Raw genomic sequence first — 17441 nt, 5'->3', positions numbered from 1 at the left:
TCTAGCTGTGTGCCTGCTTCGGGAAAGCGTGTGATAGATGTCAGGCCGTGTGAAATGCCGCCTTGTGCTGAGAGGCCCCGCGGGGACGCCTCACGTGGCCTGAGAGCCTCTGCAGCGGCCGGGCCCCACCCCCGCGGGCACAGAGCGGGCGGTGTGCCACCGCCACACGCCGCCCTGGTTTCATGAGGCACGCCTTGCTGCTGCCATCCCGTCGCCCAGCCGTGTCCAGCTCTTTGCAACCCCATGGACCACAGCACACCAGGCTTCCCTGTCTTTCATCATCTCCCGGAGTTTGGTCAAACTCATGTCCATCAAGTCGGTGATCCCATCCCACCATCTCGTCCTCTGTCGTCCCCTTCTCCTCCTGCCTTAAATCTCTCCCAGCATCAGATGTAACTAGAAAGCCAGAATCCACTGTCTCTCACCCCAGGGCACGGGGCTCATGAGCTGTGCTGTCGGTGGAGGGAGAAACCCGACACCTGCTCTTCTCACTCCACTCTTGGAGGGGATGCAGAGGACCACACCCCAGAGCAGCCACAAGTGCCCAGCGTGCCTCTGCCCTCTGTTCTCATCACAGCTGGGCTCACCTGCTGAGGATGACATCCATCTTCAAGCAGATCAAGGACCAGGGCAGGCACAAGGCCTGCCTTCGCCCAGGACCGCACTTGGCAGGGAAGGGAGACGCCACGGTAGCGCTCAGGTTCTGAGCGGCTCAAAGGCAGCATGGCCCCAGTGTGGGGGTGGTGTTCACAGCCCACGTGGCTTTCAGGTGCTTAGCAGAGGGTGAGCCCCTGTCATCCATGTCTCGTGTCAGGGGTGGGAGGGGACACTGCAGCTAGCTGAGACCAAAGCTCGAGTCTTCGGTGGGGCCCTCAGAGGAGGTCTGGTGAGTCAGTCCCCTGACTCATGGAAAGATGGATCTTGCCACCTTGAACCTGGCACCACCCTGGGAGGGTGAGGGGCACCCAGGCCTGCAGACCACTCTGGGGCAGCGCTGACCTGGCCTTCCAGAGTGCCAGGGCTTCTCAGGCTGCTCCAGCGCCCCTCCATCTAGCATTCATTCTTTAAGATTTACAGGCCCTCTTGGGACAATGCAGGTGTCCTCGGCAATGACTGGCTAGCAGGTAGAGGTCGGGCCTGCCTCTGGGAGTGCCAGGTGGAGGGAAGAGGAAGAAAAGATGGAGGCAGAGGGAGACAGGAGTCCAGGGCCAACCTGAGTCTGGCGGCCACGGCATCCCGCCCTCCCCACAGATCCAGCCGTGACCCCACGATGGCTGTGATCTTCCCAGGAAGTGCTCTCTTCACGAGGGCAGTGGCCCCGGAGGCTCACAGTGAAAACAGCTAGGGAAGGATCGTGGTGCAGAGCAGGGATACCCTCGGCATTCACAGGCAAGGTCTTCCACTACAGTCAGCACAAGAACAGCTTAGTAGGGGTTTACATCAAGCTCTGAGAAGGGAATTTGGGGTGGGGGGCAGTTCAAAGAATTTTCAAAGGTAATGTTGACTCTACCTGATTTGTCTTCCAAGACCTTGGAACTGGGCCATCACACAAGATCAGACTACACTGCACTCAGAATACCACTCATGCCATAGCTGTGCCCCCTGGGAAACTGGGGCACACAGCAGAGTGGCCTCACAAAGCAGGAGAAGACATCTGCAGACTGGAGGGGGTATGTAAGGTTGTTCAGGGCACTGGCTACACACACAGTACTTTCGGCGTTCCTCCCCATAGCCTCACCTGTGGTTATGGGCAAGACTGATGCCCTCAGAGAGCCAGCCCCTGAAGAGGTGGCGGGCAGCTCTGGGCGGCCAGCTGCTGGTCCTTGGCTTTACCCAGCTGACCTCTGTATCTGTGTATAAAGTTCAGGGCAAGGGCACACTGGGACCTCTGGCTACATCCCTTGAGCACACCCTGGGTGTGTCCTCTGGCCCAGCTCGGTCTGCATGGGGGCCCAGTGTCTCCACTCCTGGGTTGGGATGGGGCAGCTGTCCTCAGGCCCAAGAGGACCTTTCTTTCCCTACTTAATCTCTTCTCTTGGGCCTTTCATAGGTGGGCTTGTTTTTCAATGTTTTCTTTAGGTTCATGTCCAGATTTGTGAAGTTAAATTGAATCTCTTCCCATTTGAAACACCTGAATGCTTTTTTTTCCTGCTCTTCTCTTTGAACTGCCACATGAAACCCCCAGCTGGGTGTGTGGGCTCCAGGTGGAAGCTCGTAGGGGCCTGGCTGCAAGGCCAGGGTCATAAGCTGGGGCTGCCTCAGGTGGAGCAATGCTCAGAAAGACCGGCTCCCAGCCTCAATGAACTTGGGGCAGTGTGTGTGCAAGCAGCAGGGGCAGGACTGTCCACAGGGACTCCAAGGGCCTCACCTGAGATGCTCTCCCAGTGACCCCTTGCTCTGTGGCAGTGCCTGAAGGCTTGGTGCTAACAGGCCCCCCTCCATCACTGGCCTGTCTCATGCACTGGGAAATGGACTTGGTCAGACCACACGGTCTGGGTCTAAGGTGGGAAAAGATGCCTGCAGATGTCAGGAGATGGAAAGTGTGGGAAACGGGAGCCCCAAGACCAAAGACAGAGGACCTTGCTCAGCTGCTGGCAGAGCCAGGTAGGCGCTCAGCTCGGAACTCTGAACCCTATGCTCTTTTGCAGTCCCAAAGCAGCCTGTCTCCTCGAGTGGGCCCTGCCTCCATCCCACACCGGTCCCGGCCAACTTCCTTCATCACCTGGGCCAAGTGACCTCAGTCCCAGGGGGTTGGTTGGGGTACTCTCCTGAGCCCTGTGCCCCAGTCACTCAAGGCCTTCAGCCTGGCCATGCCCTGCCCATTAGCTCTCTGCTTCCCCCACACCCAGGGACAGGAAAGCGTCCCCCAGTTAACTCTGCTGCAGGCCAGGCCTAGAAGGAGAGGTTGGTGGAGCCGAGTCAGCACAAGAGAAACACTGAAACTCGGGGTCAGAAAGTACAGCCAAGTTAGTCTCTGGGCCACCTCAGGACCTCATACTTATCCAGGAGACCCACATGGGTAAGGCCAAGACAAGGATGGTGCCTTTCCCAAACCAGGCAGGAGGGTCAGACAGCTGTGAGAAAGGTCAGAAGCCCAACTTGAGACTCCAGGTGCAGGGGGAAAAACTGTGGCCTTCTCCCCAGGTAGCAACGCAGGCCACCCCTTATGAAAACAGTCCTGTGAGCACACGAAGGGCACGGTCTGAGGAGAGTGGAGCTTGATCTTTATTTAGCAATGGACACTCTGCGGGGGCACCAGGCCTCCCTCTGCACTGGGCCCCTAAAATGCCATAAATGCTGCTGCTCATCACAGTCCTCATTGACTCTGATGACCTGTGGAAATATCACTCTCTCCGTTTGATGCCACCTGGCCACACAGGTGCAAGTCCCAGTGACTCGGGAAGCTGAGTGTAACCACCCAGCCCACCATGTGAGGCTGATCACGGACTTGTCTCATTTACTGGGGTTGCTGTTGGGCTCTGCCTGTCAATGTTTAACTCCTGAAGAGGCCGACCTTGGGGTTGGAGAGGCTCAGGCTGCAGAGAGCGGCTCCTTTCTGCTGTGTGTGTGCAGGGACCCTGGGCTGGCGGGGGGGCAGTGTCAGCTCACAGCAAGCAGAGCACAAGCTGGAGGGAAGAGGGCCTTTGGCGTGAGCTCCGCCCCATGGTGTGCCGGGAAAGGGCAGGGCGTGCGGTCCCCCCACCACCACCCCCACCCCGTAGGTGACAGTGGGCCCCAGCAGGATGTGCAGCTCTGAGGACCCCTCCGTGATTTCTGGTGGCTTCAGACCTGGGGTGCGCGGGCGCCTCATTTGCAATTGCTGGTTTCCCCACAAGGGCCTGGCCTAGGTCTCCCCGCTGGTGGGGAGGAAGGTGTGGGAGCTGGTTTGCCGGGGCCACCCAGTGTGGGCTCAGGAAGGGAAGGAATGTGACCGAGGCCGGGTGTGGCTGAAGAGAGTGCAGCCAGTTGTGGGTTTTTCCTGGGGCCGAGATAGACGTGAGCAGAGATGGAGGCCCCTCTCTCTCTGCCCCCACCACACACACTAGGACCTTTCTTCAGCGTGCGGCTGTGGAGCTGGAGGCCAAGGACACCCTCTGGAAATCTGAATTCCATTCGCTCTTGGCAAAGAACAGCTTCCTGCTTGGGGAAGGTGTGCGCGTGTGTGCGCGCGTGTGCACACAGGGCCGTGGGGGCTGGCAGAGGGAGAGGCACGTGGGTGGAGCGATGTTTGATGAGATGTGTAAGGTGACCCCAGTATTTCCCGGCACTGGATGGCACTTGCTCCTCCATCCGGAGGAGCTAAGACAAACACCTGGGGCGGCTGAATCAGAAACGTGCAGGCTGTGCTGCCTTTGAAATAGGCCCTGGCTTAAAACAGTCACAGCAAAACATGCCTTTGAATCTGAAAGCCAGGACTTTTGCAAAATAATTCAAAAAGTTTGTTGAACCTTAAACCTTTCCTGATGATTCCTTCCTTCTGAAGTTAACTCGTTAAAGTTGCTCCAATCCCAGCCTGGTGCCAGACCAGCTTCCTGGAAATGCTCGCCAACTGCTGGCCTTTGGAAAGACTTGTCACCCTAATAGCTGTTTAAAAAAAAAAAAAAAGCTCCCTGGGCACCTTGGCTGCAGGGTCTGAAAAGTCCTTTGTGTTCGCTCCAGCTGCAGAGCCATTCCAGGCCCCGCTCCTGGGGCTGACTGGAGCTGTCTCTCTTCGTTTCCTCTTACAGTGGCGGGTGCTGGGCTGGCTTCATCCCGCCCAGCTTCTCTGCCAACGGTGTATCCAGGCCTCCCCACACCGAGGCGGGGGCCAGGACATCCAGGGCAGAGCCCTTGGAGAGGGTGGGTGTGCGCATGTCCCAAGAGGGTCACCAGCCAGGACGTCTCTCTCTTTCTTCTCCCCAGAGGGAGAGATCAGGGCCCCCTCCCAGGTCAACACTGTGTCACTTCCCCGGAAAACCCAGGACCCAGCCAGTTCCCAAGCAGCGTGGCTTCAGAAGTGAATACAGCGTGCACCACCCCCCCCAGAGCAGTGTTTCAGCAGCATAAAGCCTGAATGTAAAATGAGGTCTAAGCTGTAGTTTAAAAAAGAGTTTAAAATGTGAATATGGGTTGGAAAATATTTAGACTAACTCAGATATTAGGCGACTCAACAGAAAATGTACTAAGCACTGTCACTGTCACACGAATCAAAATCAAAGATTACCTGAAAATGGAAGAAAAGTTACATAAAAACTTGAGCCTTTAATGAGACACAGCAGTCAGAACATGTACGGCGTCCACTCCTCTAAAAATCACTCCTCGCAAACTTCCATGACGACAAAACCTATGTAGCATTTCATTTCCTAGGAGAGCCCTGTCGGTCTGCAGACGGGTGGAGGGCACCCCTTCCCATCAGAGGGGGGCGGGGGCGCTCCCTGCTCTCACCCGGGCTCTGCCTCTCCCTGTCAAAAACCTCTTTGTGCAGGAGCAGCCCTGCTCCTCGGAGGGACATGAACCAGAGCCCACAGCACTGCGCCACCGCGCTCCACAGCCCACCAGCCCGGCCCCGCAGCGGGGGCTGCTCGGTCACAGCCTGGCAGAACTTCTGCAGGAACTGCAGCATGCCCTTCTTGCCCTATTAAGATGTTGCTCTTAAAAAGTAATAATAACGTAGCTTTACACATGCTAGGGAAAACAGATGCAGTATACAAAGGGAAAATGGCAAAAAATCAGGTTATCCCCACCCCAACCCTGACTTCCTAAGTTTCCTTCCCTAAAGGTTACTGCTGTCCAAGCTCCCCATTGTATTTTTCAGTGTGTTATCTGGGCAAACGTACTCATAATATACCTCCTTTTCACACAAGTGGTAGCATATATTATTTAGCTGCAGTCTGCCTTTCTGACTTCATACAGGCATGCCAGACTTCTTTTTGAGCTGCCCAGACAAGCTTGGTTTATCACGGGGCAGTGCTCCTGAGGGGCACCTTTATCCTGCAGCATTGTTTGGGTACACACAAGAACAGGTGACAGCTGGAGCACTGCTTTCTCGTGAGTGAGCTTCTAGGATCCTTGAGAGAACGTGGTCTCTGCTCTTAGTCCACTGGACTGGGCTTTCCCCAAATGGGACTGTGCTCCTGGCAGCACTAGTCTTTGTGGCATCGGTTCTGTTGCTGGTGAACACGGGGACCCAGCCACCTGAAAAAGGCATGTAGGTGGCGGGGTGGGAGGCCTGTGAGGAGGCTGAAGAACATCATGTTGAGTGTTAACCAGTGAGCCTTCCATCAAAGAATACACAGATGGGCTACTCAGTAAAGCCTGATGAAGGCCCTGAGCATTTTCAAGGGCAACACTGCCTTGACTGCAGCTGGCAGGAGGTGGCCAACAGTTCCTTGCTTGATGGTCTGGGCAGGAAGCAACCCCAGGGCATCTGAAGAGAACGGAGCCCTGGTCAGGGCACTGGGCAGGGGCCCTGTCTCTGTGGACATCGTGCTGTAAGGAAACCCTCCAGCTTTCAGTAGCGAGCCCTCTCATTTCTCTGTAAGCACGCAGCCCCAGTGTGCACTGTTCAGAGAGAAGATGCCTGTGTGTTCTGGAGAGGGATCTATATTAAGACATCTAGTGCTTCTCCTGTTTATTAACAGCTGCAGAGCATTCCATTGTGCCATAATGTATGGAACAAGTCCCCTATTGATGGATGTATAGGGCAGCCAAAGACAGCCATTAACCATTCAAATATTCACTAATGAACTGCCTGATTTTGAAATTAGTCCCTCTGAAACGTCCCTCCCCACTGAACACTGTCGTTTCTCCCTACCCATCTTATGCCTGTTCTACCTCTGTTGACTGAGTCACCTAGGCTGTCTCTTATCAAATAAGGACAACATAAAGTAAATTATGAATAAGAACTGTAAACCTTGTCAAGATATGAGATTTCATGAAGTTAAGGGAAATGAAACTGAAGAATCTCTCTTCAGAGATTAGACAATTAGGCAGAGTTAAAGCATTTACCAACTGAAGAGAAAAGCAACACTGATACCTAGAAAACCATTTCAAAGGGGTGCAAAAGAAATAATAAAAGATTAAGAGTGGCCCCTTGGTGAAGCCATGAAGCCCTACCTTCTATAAAACTGAGCCTCTGTGTGAAAGTGCTCCCAGAGTCCATTATGAAGTGAGAGGTGCCCTACTGCGGTGTCATGCTACATCTTACGACATTCCATCAGAACCTCTCTCAATGCATTTTTTCTAATGAGTTATCTGCAATTATGACAATGTATATATAGGACAATATGATTTTCAAGACTATTATTACTACTCCTCAAGGTAACTTCCCAATCAAATCTATTTTTCATGAAATGTTGGTCTCCATTATAAGTGCATTCACTTCAAGAGGCCCACTGTCTCCCATTTCCAGCAAGGTTAAGATATTTGTACATGTTTTGATAAGATACTACCAAATAAAGGCTCGTGCCCATTTACACTACTGTGGATATTGTGCAAACATGCCCGTCTTCCCACACCTTCACCAACAACTGCTACTCACTAGTAGTCACAGCTTCCACCTTCATTACTTTGGTTGATAAGACATGGTGTACTGGAGTTTCCACTTATATTTCTTTTACTGTAAATGAGGTGTTTATCTCTTTAAATCAGTAAACATTTGCTTTTTCTTCTCCGTGAACCATTTCTCCATACCTTTATTTTTTTAATATCCCTTTTTACTAATTTATAGGAATTCTGCCTTACATGTTAAAAACATTTTATCCCAATTTTCCTTCATCTTTTAGCTTCTAGATTTTTCTGCTGGCAGGACTTTTAAATTTGAGGATTTTTTTGCTTTTGTTTATTGTTTTGCATTTCTTATATTTTATTAAAAGTTGAGTTTCTTTCTGTGAGTCAGAAGCCAGATGCATTTTCTTTTCATACGCTGTTCAAGTTTTTGGTCCATTTTCTCCCTATGGGCTTCAGAATTTTTAAATTCTGACATAGTCAACCTTGGCAGTCTTTTGTGATGTGAGATTCTTGTCTTAAATTTTGAAAAAACTGAGATTGTTTTAGTAAGTTCTCCTGTGTTTTCTTTTGCCATCTTGTTTTTCACATTAAAAAATTTTAATTGCTACATGGTTAATTACAGTGTTGTGTTAGTTTCAAGCATACAGCAAAGTGAAAGTGATTCAATCACACACACACACACACACACACATTTTTTTCAAATTATTTTCCTTTATAGGTTAGTTGAGTTCAGTCGCTCGGTCGTGTCCGATTCTTTGTGACCCCATGAATTGTAGCACGCCAGGCCTCCCTGTCCATCGCCAACTCCCAGAGTTCACTCAGACTCACGTCCATCGAGTCAGTGATGCCATCCAGCCATCTCATCCTCTGTCATCCCCTTCTCCTCCTGCCCCCAATCCCTCCCAGCATCATAGTCTTTTCCAATGAGTCAACTCTTCGCATGAGGTGGTCAAAGTATTGGAGTTTCAGCTTTAGCATCATTCCTTCCAAAGAACACCCAGGGCTGATCTCCTTCAGAATGAACTGGTTGGACCTCCTTGCAGTCCAAGGGACTCTCAAGAGTCTTCTCCAACACCACAGTTCAAAAGCATCAATTCTTTAGCGCTCAGCTTTCTTCACAGTCCAACTCTCACATCCATACATGACTACAGGAAAAACCATAGCCTTGACTAGACGGACCTTTGTTGCCAAAGTAATGTCTCTGCTTTTGAATATGCTATCTAGGTTGGTCATAACTTTCCTTCCAAGGAGTAAGCGTCTTTTAATTTCATGGCTGCAGTCACCATCTGCAGTGATTTTGGAGCCCCCAAAAATAAAGTCTGACACCGTTTCCAGTGTTTCCCCATCCATTTCCCATGAAGTGATGGGATTCCATATGCCATGATCTTCGTTTTCTGAATGTTGAGCTTTAAGCCAACTTTTTCACTCTCCACTTTCACTTTCATCAAGAGGCTTTTTAGTTCCTCTTCACTTTCTGCCATAAGGGTGGTGTCATCTGCATATCTGAGGTTATTGATATTTCTCCCAGCAATCTTGAATCCAGCTTGTGCTTCTTCCAGCCCAGCGTTTCTCATGATGTACTCTGCATTTAAGTTAAATAAGCAGGGTGACAATAACAGCCTTGGCGTACTCCTTTTCCTATTTGGAACCAGTCTGTTGGTCCATGTCCAGTTCTAACTGTTGCCTCCTGACCTGCATATAGGTTTCTCAAGAGGCAGGTCAGGTGGTCTGGTATGCCCATCTCTTTTAGAATTTTCCACAGTTTATTGTGATCCACACAGTCAAAGGCTTTGGCATAGTCAATAAAGCAGAAATAGATGTTTTTCTGGAACTCTCTTGCTTTTTCCATGATCCAGCGGATGTTGGCAATTTGATCTCTGGTTCCTCTGCCTTTTCTAAAACCAGCTTGAACATTTGGAAGTTCATGGTTCATGTATTGCTGAAGCCTGGCTTGGAGAATTTTGAGCATTACTTTACTAGCGTGTGAGATGAGTACAATTGTGCGGTAGTCTGAACATTCTTTGGCATTGCCTTTCTTTGGGATTGGAATGAAAACTGACCTTTTCCAGTCCTGACTTACTTTACTTAATATGATAATCTCTAGGTCCATCCATGTTGCTGCAAATGGCATTATTTTGTTATTTTTTATGGCTGAGTAATATTCCATTGTATATGTATGTGTGTGTGTGTGTGTGTGTGTGTGTGTGTATACATACACATGGACACACACACATTTTTTATCCATTCATCTGTCAGTGGGCATTTAGGTTGCTTCCATCTCCTGGCTATTGTAAATAATGCTGCTGTGAACACTGGGATGCATGTATCTTTTTGAATTAGCATTTCCTCCAGATACATGCCTAGGAGTAGGCCTGCAGGATTGTATGGTAGCTCTATTTTTAGTTTTTTAAGGAACCTCCATACTGTTCTTCATAGAGGCTGCACAAATTGACATTCCCACCAATAGTGTAGAAGGGGCCTTTTTTCTCCACACCCCCATTTATTATTTATAGACTTTTTAATGATTACCATTCCAACTGGTGTGAGGTGATACCTCACTCTAGTTTTGATTTGCATTTCTCTAATAATTAGCGACAGCGAGCATCTTTTCATGTGTCAGTTGGCCATCTGTGTGTATTCTACGGAGAAATGTCTATCTAGGTCTTCTGCCCAATTTTTGATGGGGTTTGGTATTTTTATATATATATTATATATATATATATAAAACTGTATGAGCTGTTGCGTATTTTGGAAATTAACCCCTCGTTGGTAGCATCATTTACAAATACTTTCTCCTAGTCCACACTTGTCTTTTCATTTTGTTTATGATATCCTTTGTTATGCAAAACCTTTTAAGTTTAAATCCCACTTGTTCACTTTTGTTTTTATTTCCATTACTCTAGCAAACAGATCCAAAAAGAAATATTGCTGTTATTTATATCAAAGAGTGCTTTTACCTATATTTTCCTCTGTATGTGCACTCAGTCATGTCCAACTCTTTGCAATCCCATGGACTGTAGCCCACCAGGCTGCCCTATCCATGGAATTTTCCATACAAGAATACTGGAGTAGGTTCCCATTTCCTTTTCCAGGAGAGCTTCCCAAACCAAGGATCAAACCTGTATCTCTTGTGTCTCCTACACTGGCAGGTGAGTTCTTTACCAGCTGAGCCTCCAGGGAAGCCCCTCTGTTGTTTATTGTATTTTCCTCTAGGAGTTTTATAGTCTTACATTTAGGTCTTTAATCCACTTTGAGTTTTATATGGTATTAGAGAATGTTCTAATTTCATTTACACACAGCTGTCTAGTTTTCCCAGCACGAGTTAAGAGACTATCTTTATTTCATTATATATTCTTGCCTCCTTTGTTATAGATTAACTTTCCGTAAGTGCATGGGTTTCTGAGTCTTCTATCCTGCCCCACTGATCTGTATGTCTGTTTTTGTGCCAGTACCACTGTTTTGATTACTGCAGCTTTGTAGTATAATCTAAAGCCAGGGTAGCTGATCCCTCCAGCCCTGTAATTCTTTCTCAAGAGTGTTTTGTGTATTCAGGATCATTTATGTTTCCATACAAATTTTAAAATTTTTTGTTCTCATTTTGTGAAAAATGTCATAGGGATTGCACTGAATCTGTAAATTTCCTTGGGTAGTACAGTCATTTTTAACAATATTGATTCTTCCAATCCAAGAACACAGTATATCTTTCCATCTGTTTGTGGTCATCTTCAATTTCTTTCATCAGCATCTTATAGATTTTGGAGTAAAGGTCTTTTGCCTCTTTAGCTAGATTTATCCCTACGTATTTTTTTCTTAGGGATGTGACAGTAAATGGGGCTGTTTCTTTCATTTCTGTTTCTGATATTTCATTGTTAATGTACAGAAATGCAACAGATTTCTGTATATTAAGTTTGTATTCAGTAACTTAACTGAATTCGTTGATGAGTTCCAATTCATCTTCTGGAAGCATCTTTAGGGTTTTCTGTATGTAGCATCATGTTATCTGCAAACAGTGACAGTTTGACTTCTTTTCCAATTTGGATTTCTTCTTCTTCTCTTGACTTCCAAAACTATGTTGAATAAAAGTGGTGAGAGTGGGCAGCTTTCACTTTTTACATTTAAATTGTGCTCTATTTTTATAGAAGGAGTCATTAAATTCAATTTATTTTCTATGTGTCTAACTAGTTATCCCAACAGTATCTGAATGCATCATCTTCTACTGACTTAAATTGTCATCTTTATCATATTTCAAACTCTCATTTAATGTGTATCCATTTCTAGACTGTCTTATGGATTGCTGATGGGCCTGATGATGAGCCAGACTCAGTTATTTGACTTTCAAACTTTATGATATACTTATGAGTACAACAGAGTTTCCCTCATCTCTCTAACTCAGAAGAGGAAGCCACATTTCACACAGTACAGTCAACCACGGAATCCATGGCATGGCCTCAGACCAAATCGCTCTAGACACAGGATTGGCTCTTGAGTTGGACAGGAAGCCTGGAGTGTTTATAATTGAGTCCGTGCATTGGCAACTAATAAGGTAAGGGAACAGGAGCACTTGTTTCTTCCAGGCTCACACAGCCGAATCCAGACAATGGATGCCCAGAGGTCATGGCTCTGACCCATGTAGGGTCAGTAGTGGGTAGGGGGCCATTTCATACTCATGTATGATCATAATTTCAGGGCATCTTATGAAAACTGAATTCAGTAACTCAAAAAAGTAAATAAGCCTAATTCGAACAGGAAAAGAATGGCAATAAGAAAAATCTGTAAGGTGTAGCCAGTCCCTCCCTTCCCTAGGCCAAGGAGAATAATGGGCATGATAAACTGTTATAGTTGGAGTGATGTTATAACCAGTGCAGGTCAAAATGGTTTCACATCATGACCTGGACAACAGTGACTCGGTTTCCTTATCTAACCTAGGTCACCTGTACCAATGTGGTTTTTCTAGCCTCACCCATGTGAAACTGGCCCAGAGGAACATGGCCCCTATCCCCTGCCCTCCTGGTTTGGGTGCTCTCCTTTACTGCCCTGTAAACAAAAAGTAGTGCTTAAGAGCAGATTCTAGAGCCACAGCGCAGCAAATGCACCGCTTCCTACCTGCTGGACCTTGGGTGGGTCATTTAACCTCCATTTCGTCTTCCCATTTATAACATGGGGATAATAAGAAAGAGCGCCTTCCACAGAGGGTTACTGAGAAGATTAAATGAATGACTAATGTGAAGCACACAGTATGGTGCTGACATATGTAAGGCTATATAGCGTTCGTTAAATGCATGCCCTACCTCATGATGAGTCATTCAGTTCATCTTTATCACAGTAAGTGCTTGACAAGGTCAATGAAGAGGGGAGTTCGAATGAGTAAAATCACCTTCAGAAAAAAGTGTAGTTGCATTCTCATTAGACTACTTAGGACAATGGGTAATCTTTAAAACCTGGTGCTTTCCTGGAGCAGGTGCTTTCAAGAATTGTATAGGACTTACATTACATGCTCATTTTTTTCACATAAATTTTAGAATCAGCTTGCATGATTTAAAAAACAATGTGTGTGGCCATCCATATTCTGCTGGTAATTTCTACTGAAACTACAATCAATTTAGATTAACCTAGAATTATCTTTTTTTACAAATATTTTTTTACTTCCTAGCCAAAAAGAGAGATTTATCCATGTGTTCAAATCAGTTGTAATGTGTCTCAGTATTTTTTAGCCCTTTGTTCATATACATTTTGTGCAGTTTGAAATTCATCATTGGGTATTTTGAGAAAAGTGAAAGTGAAGTCGCTCAGTCGTGTCCAACTCTTTGCCACCCCATGGACTGTAGCCTACCAGGCTCCTCTGTCCATGGGATTTTCCAGGCAATAGAACTGGAGTGGCTTGCCATTTCCTTCTCCAGCGGATCTTCCCGACCCAGGGATCAAACCCAGGTCTCCCTCATTGTAGACAGACGCTTTACCATCTGAGCCACCAGGGAAGTCTACTGATTTTAAATTTGGTGATCATTATTTTTTTCAACTGAACTTTTCATTTTGAGATCATTGTAGATTTACATGCAGCTAGCTGTGAGAAATTATAATAGGTTCCATGTAGCCTTAGCCCCAGTGGTAGCATTTTGGGAACTGGGACATGATCACTGCCAGGACACAGAGGTAGGTGCGGGGGAGCTTGCTGCCCTCGTGCAGCCCCCTGAGAGCCACACCCCTCCTCTCCCATTCCGCTTCATCCCTAAGCCCCAACAAGCACTACTCAGTTCTGCGCTGCTTTAATGTTGTCACGACAAGAAGGGTCTAAAAATGGAACCGCACTCAGGGCCTTCTGAAACTGGCTGTTTTCACTCGACACAGTTACCTGAAGATTCATCCAGGTTGTTGAATGTATCTTTGCCTTCCTGGCATGACCCTATTTTAGGTTTATATTTTTAAAGCTGATGGACCCTGGTTATTGTTTTCCTTTTTCTGCACTAACTATCATAGATGAAATCAGTGTGGGTTTTTTCATTATGCCAACTGTCAGATCAGTGGAATTTTGGCTCCAGAAAGAGACTTTGGAAGATTTCATTAAGGATATGATTATTTTAAAATACATATTCAAACAAAAAAAAAGCTCTTGTGGAAAAAAATTGTTTTATTTGCTCTTAATTTTCTTTTTCTTAACCACTTTACTGAGGTATGATTGACATACACAATCTGTATGTAATTAATATACACAATGTGACAAATTTGGAAGTAAGTATATACCTATGAGACCATCATCACAATCTAGGTCATAAACATACGCATCACCTCCCAAAGTTTCCTTACGCCCTTTATATCATGTATATTATTTCCTAGGGACACTACCACGAGATCTCCCCTCTTACCAAATCTGGAAGCACACAATGCAGCTCTGTTGACTACAGGCCCTGTGCTGGGCAGTCGCGCTCCAGGACTCATTCATCCTGCAGAGCTGAAACTCTGTGCCCTCTGACAAATTCCTCCAAGCTGCCTCCCCCCTGCCCCTTGCAACCACCATTCAACTCTCTGCTTCTCTGACTATTTTAGATTCTTCATATAAGTGGTATCATACAGTATTTGTCCTTCTGTGTCTGGCTTATTTCACTGTCCTCCACATTCATCCATGTTGTCACAAATGGCAGGATTTCCTCCTTGTGAAAGAATTCTTGTACAACCATTCTATTTCTGAACGCTACCAGGATTCCGGGTGGGGGTGGGGAGTGCTTTTTACATCGTTCATGTATGACAGAGAGTGGGACAGAAGGAAGCAAGTTTGTTCCCAAGGGGACAGATACAAGCATTCAGGGAACCCCCAAGGAGGGGCCTGGGAGCCCTGGGGCCATCCTGTGGGGGGTGGGAAGAAAACATTCCTGTCTTGAATGCTCCCCCTAGAGAGGGCCTCACTTTCTCCCATTATCTTCCTGTCTTCTCACCAGCCCACCCAGTTCTCTCTCTCTTGTCTCTGTATCTCTCTGTGACTCCCAGTCACCTTGAAGCTCCCTGCTCAGCCCCATGTACAGGCACGCTCTTAGGGCTGAGGTGAATGCAAACAAAGAATGGGAATCTTTGCGAGAGCTCTGGGGGAGGGTGGGCTAAGCTGACCATGGCCTCAGGTTCCCTTGAGGGGAAATGGGGTTTGGCTGGGCTAGCCCATGAAGCCTTTCACTTCTCTGGAGCTGTGCCTACCACCGTCACCCCCTTCCATATACACACCAAGAGCTAAGACAGACAAAGAGCAGCTCCTATCTGAAGCTCCGATGGGCTCCCCCAGGGTTGATGTGTGTGGGGTCTAGCCACAAGAGCTGAAGGAACCTGTGAGACTCAGTGCAGTGCCATGTAGGCAGGTGGAGGAAAGGATGCCTCCTTGCCCTGTGTGTCCACTCTTCTAGGCAGAAGGTTCAAGCAGGCTCACTAGGCTCTGTGCAAGCCCCGGGGGACCAGGAGTAGCCAGAGAGGGGCCACCCTGCTCTCTCAGAGATGCTGGTCTCGTCATCAACACACCCTGGGCACTGCGTTTCGAAGGAGGCCCAGCACTACCATTCCAGTGAGGAGAAAGTCTGCTAACCCTGCACACATCTTTGGACTAAAGAATATCCCTAAAACAGTAACAGTACTTGCCCTTAGCCAGGCCATGTGCTCACTGCTTTATAAACATTTCACTAATCCTCACATTAGACAGCCTTTGACATAAGAATATTATCGCTCTTGTTTTATATATAATCAACCTGAGGCTTGAGAGGTTAAGTCAGGCCCAGGGTCACAAAGCTAGTGTTGACCCTGAGCAGTAGATCTGGTGAAGCCACTGTGGCTCCTCCCACCCTCCCTTGGTATCATTTTAAACAAGTCAAGCTCTCTCTCCTGACCTTCTGCCCTTCCCCAGGCTGGGGCTGACTCATGTCCCTCTCTCAGAGTGGCCAACTGCTAAGCCTCAGATTGGACCACAGAGAGCCCATTTCCCCTCCTGTCCTTAATGGATAACCGGGTGTTTGTCTGTGGTGAAGGGTTACAAGCCGTCTCCTTCGATCCCAAGGCTGGGGAAGGTACAAGTACGTCTTTTTGTTCCTCATTATCTTCAATGCTTAATCCGCATAGGGCCCATCATGGCTGCTCTGTGAATGTTTGACGAATAAGCAAGTGAATGAATAAGCAAGGAGGGGTTTGCACCCAGGGCTGTCAGGTGAAGGACCCTGGCTGTGGTCCATCTTCCTCAAAAGACCTGCCCAGCCTGCAGCGAGTCTCCAAGCAGCAACGAGGCCTCCGTGCTCCTTTTGGAGCACCTTCCCTTGCTCTTCCTCCAGGGCTCAAGTCCCCACTCACAGAGTCCATGGCAGTTAGAGTCCAGAGCTAATCACAGAATCTCTCCCCCTGGAGCCCACTCCCTTCTGCTGCTGTTTTAGAAATGCAGGGAACTCAAATGCAGTCAGTTTAATGTCCTCCAGGGTCTTGTATAGAGACAATTTCAGTCTTCACAGATCAAGAGACCAAGGCCTGGGGATGGCAGATGTTCCCACGTAGAAAACAGTGGTACCTGGTGAGGAACTCAAGGCCATGCATGCTGAGCTCAGGAGTCTCTCTGCCACCAGGCCGTGTTCACACGCTTTCCTTGCTTGGTTGCCCTAGTTCTGCCCTCCCCAGGAAGGAAGTCTACTCCCCGTTCCTAATGGCAAGTCTCCTGTTAACCTGAGAACCAAGGGCCTTTAGATCTTCTTGTTCCCAGAATAATAATTCTCACCAGCTCCAGAGGCATGGGAATGGGCCGGCATTAACAATGGGGCGAGTTCCTGATGAAAGGCTCCAAACGAGGGCTCTCAGACTGCAGGTGATGGAGCTGGAGGTGAGGCATGGAGTGAAGGGCCTGGTCTTCTGCAGCCTGCCCGCCTGAGTATGGGCAGTGGTTTGAAAGACCAGTCACATGGAGGCCAGGTTGCTGTGCCAAGCGTGAAGCTACTCTGCCTGTCACTACTGCCTGCAAAGGCACGTCCTAGGCCTCTGGCTGGTGGGGAAAAAGTAGGGATTGCATTTGATTCCATCAAAGATGGTTTTCCTATTAAAACATGACTCGTGTTAAAACGCAGGGCTTAGTTCAGAGTAAACATTTCGAACTGCTGAGGAGAAGCAGAGATTTATAACACAGAGCAAGACTTAAAAAAGTAAAAGCCCCTATATACTGACTGAGGCCAGGAAAGCTGCCCTAAAATGCCAGCTCAGTTCAGACACAACTTTATCCAACCTGCTCTGTCTTTGCTTCCAGCAGCCCCCCTGGTTCCTCATCTCAGGACTCCCAGGTTGGAAGGTCTACGGCCCAGCCTGGGCCTCAGGCCCTCCTCGCTCCCTCCTGGCTCGAGCTCCGGGGCAGCCCGGATGACCTGGGCCCCCAGGACGACTGCTCTGCTCTGTGCCCCTAAACAGTGGCCTCCACGAGCTTTGTTAAGATTCCTTTCCCGGGCCCCACACTCGCT

The 17441-nt window shown here is 48.0% G+C and overlaps 1 protein-coding gene across 9 annotated transcripts in view; it reads left to right on the top strand.

Moving 5' to 3' along the window:
* Positions 1 to 17441, top strand: part of KCNQ1 (potassium voltage-gated channel subfamily Q member 1) — a 377149-nt gene that overhangs the window by 194440 nt on the left and 165268 nt on the right. The window contains exon 12 of one of the 9 annotated variants that reach the window (XM_044943827.2): positions 4903 to 8124. The exons of the other annotated variants lie outside the window; for them this stretch is intronic. Within the exon in view, the coding sequence (XP_044799762.1) occupies positions 4903 to 5053 (151 nt within the window). The 3' untranslated portion in view covers positions 5054 to 8124. Of the gene's footprint in view, positions 1 to 4902; positions 8125 to 17441 lie in introns of those variants that run through there. 9 annotated transcript variants of the gene reach the window in all.

The sequence above is a fragment of the Bubalus bubalis genome, chromosome 5 (genome assembly GCF_019923935.1).
Source record: "Bubalus bubalis isolate 160015118507 breed Murrah chromosome 5, NDDB_SH_1, whole genome shotgun sequence".
In the NCBI taxonomy this organism is placed as follows: Eukaryota; Metazoa; Chordata; class Mammalia; order Artiodactyla; family Bovidae; genus Bubalus; species Bubalus bubalis.
Note: the sequence above shows the minus strand (reverse complement) of the source record. Positions and strands in the feature narration are given on the sequence as shown.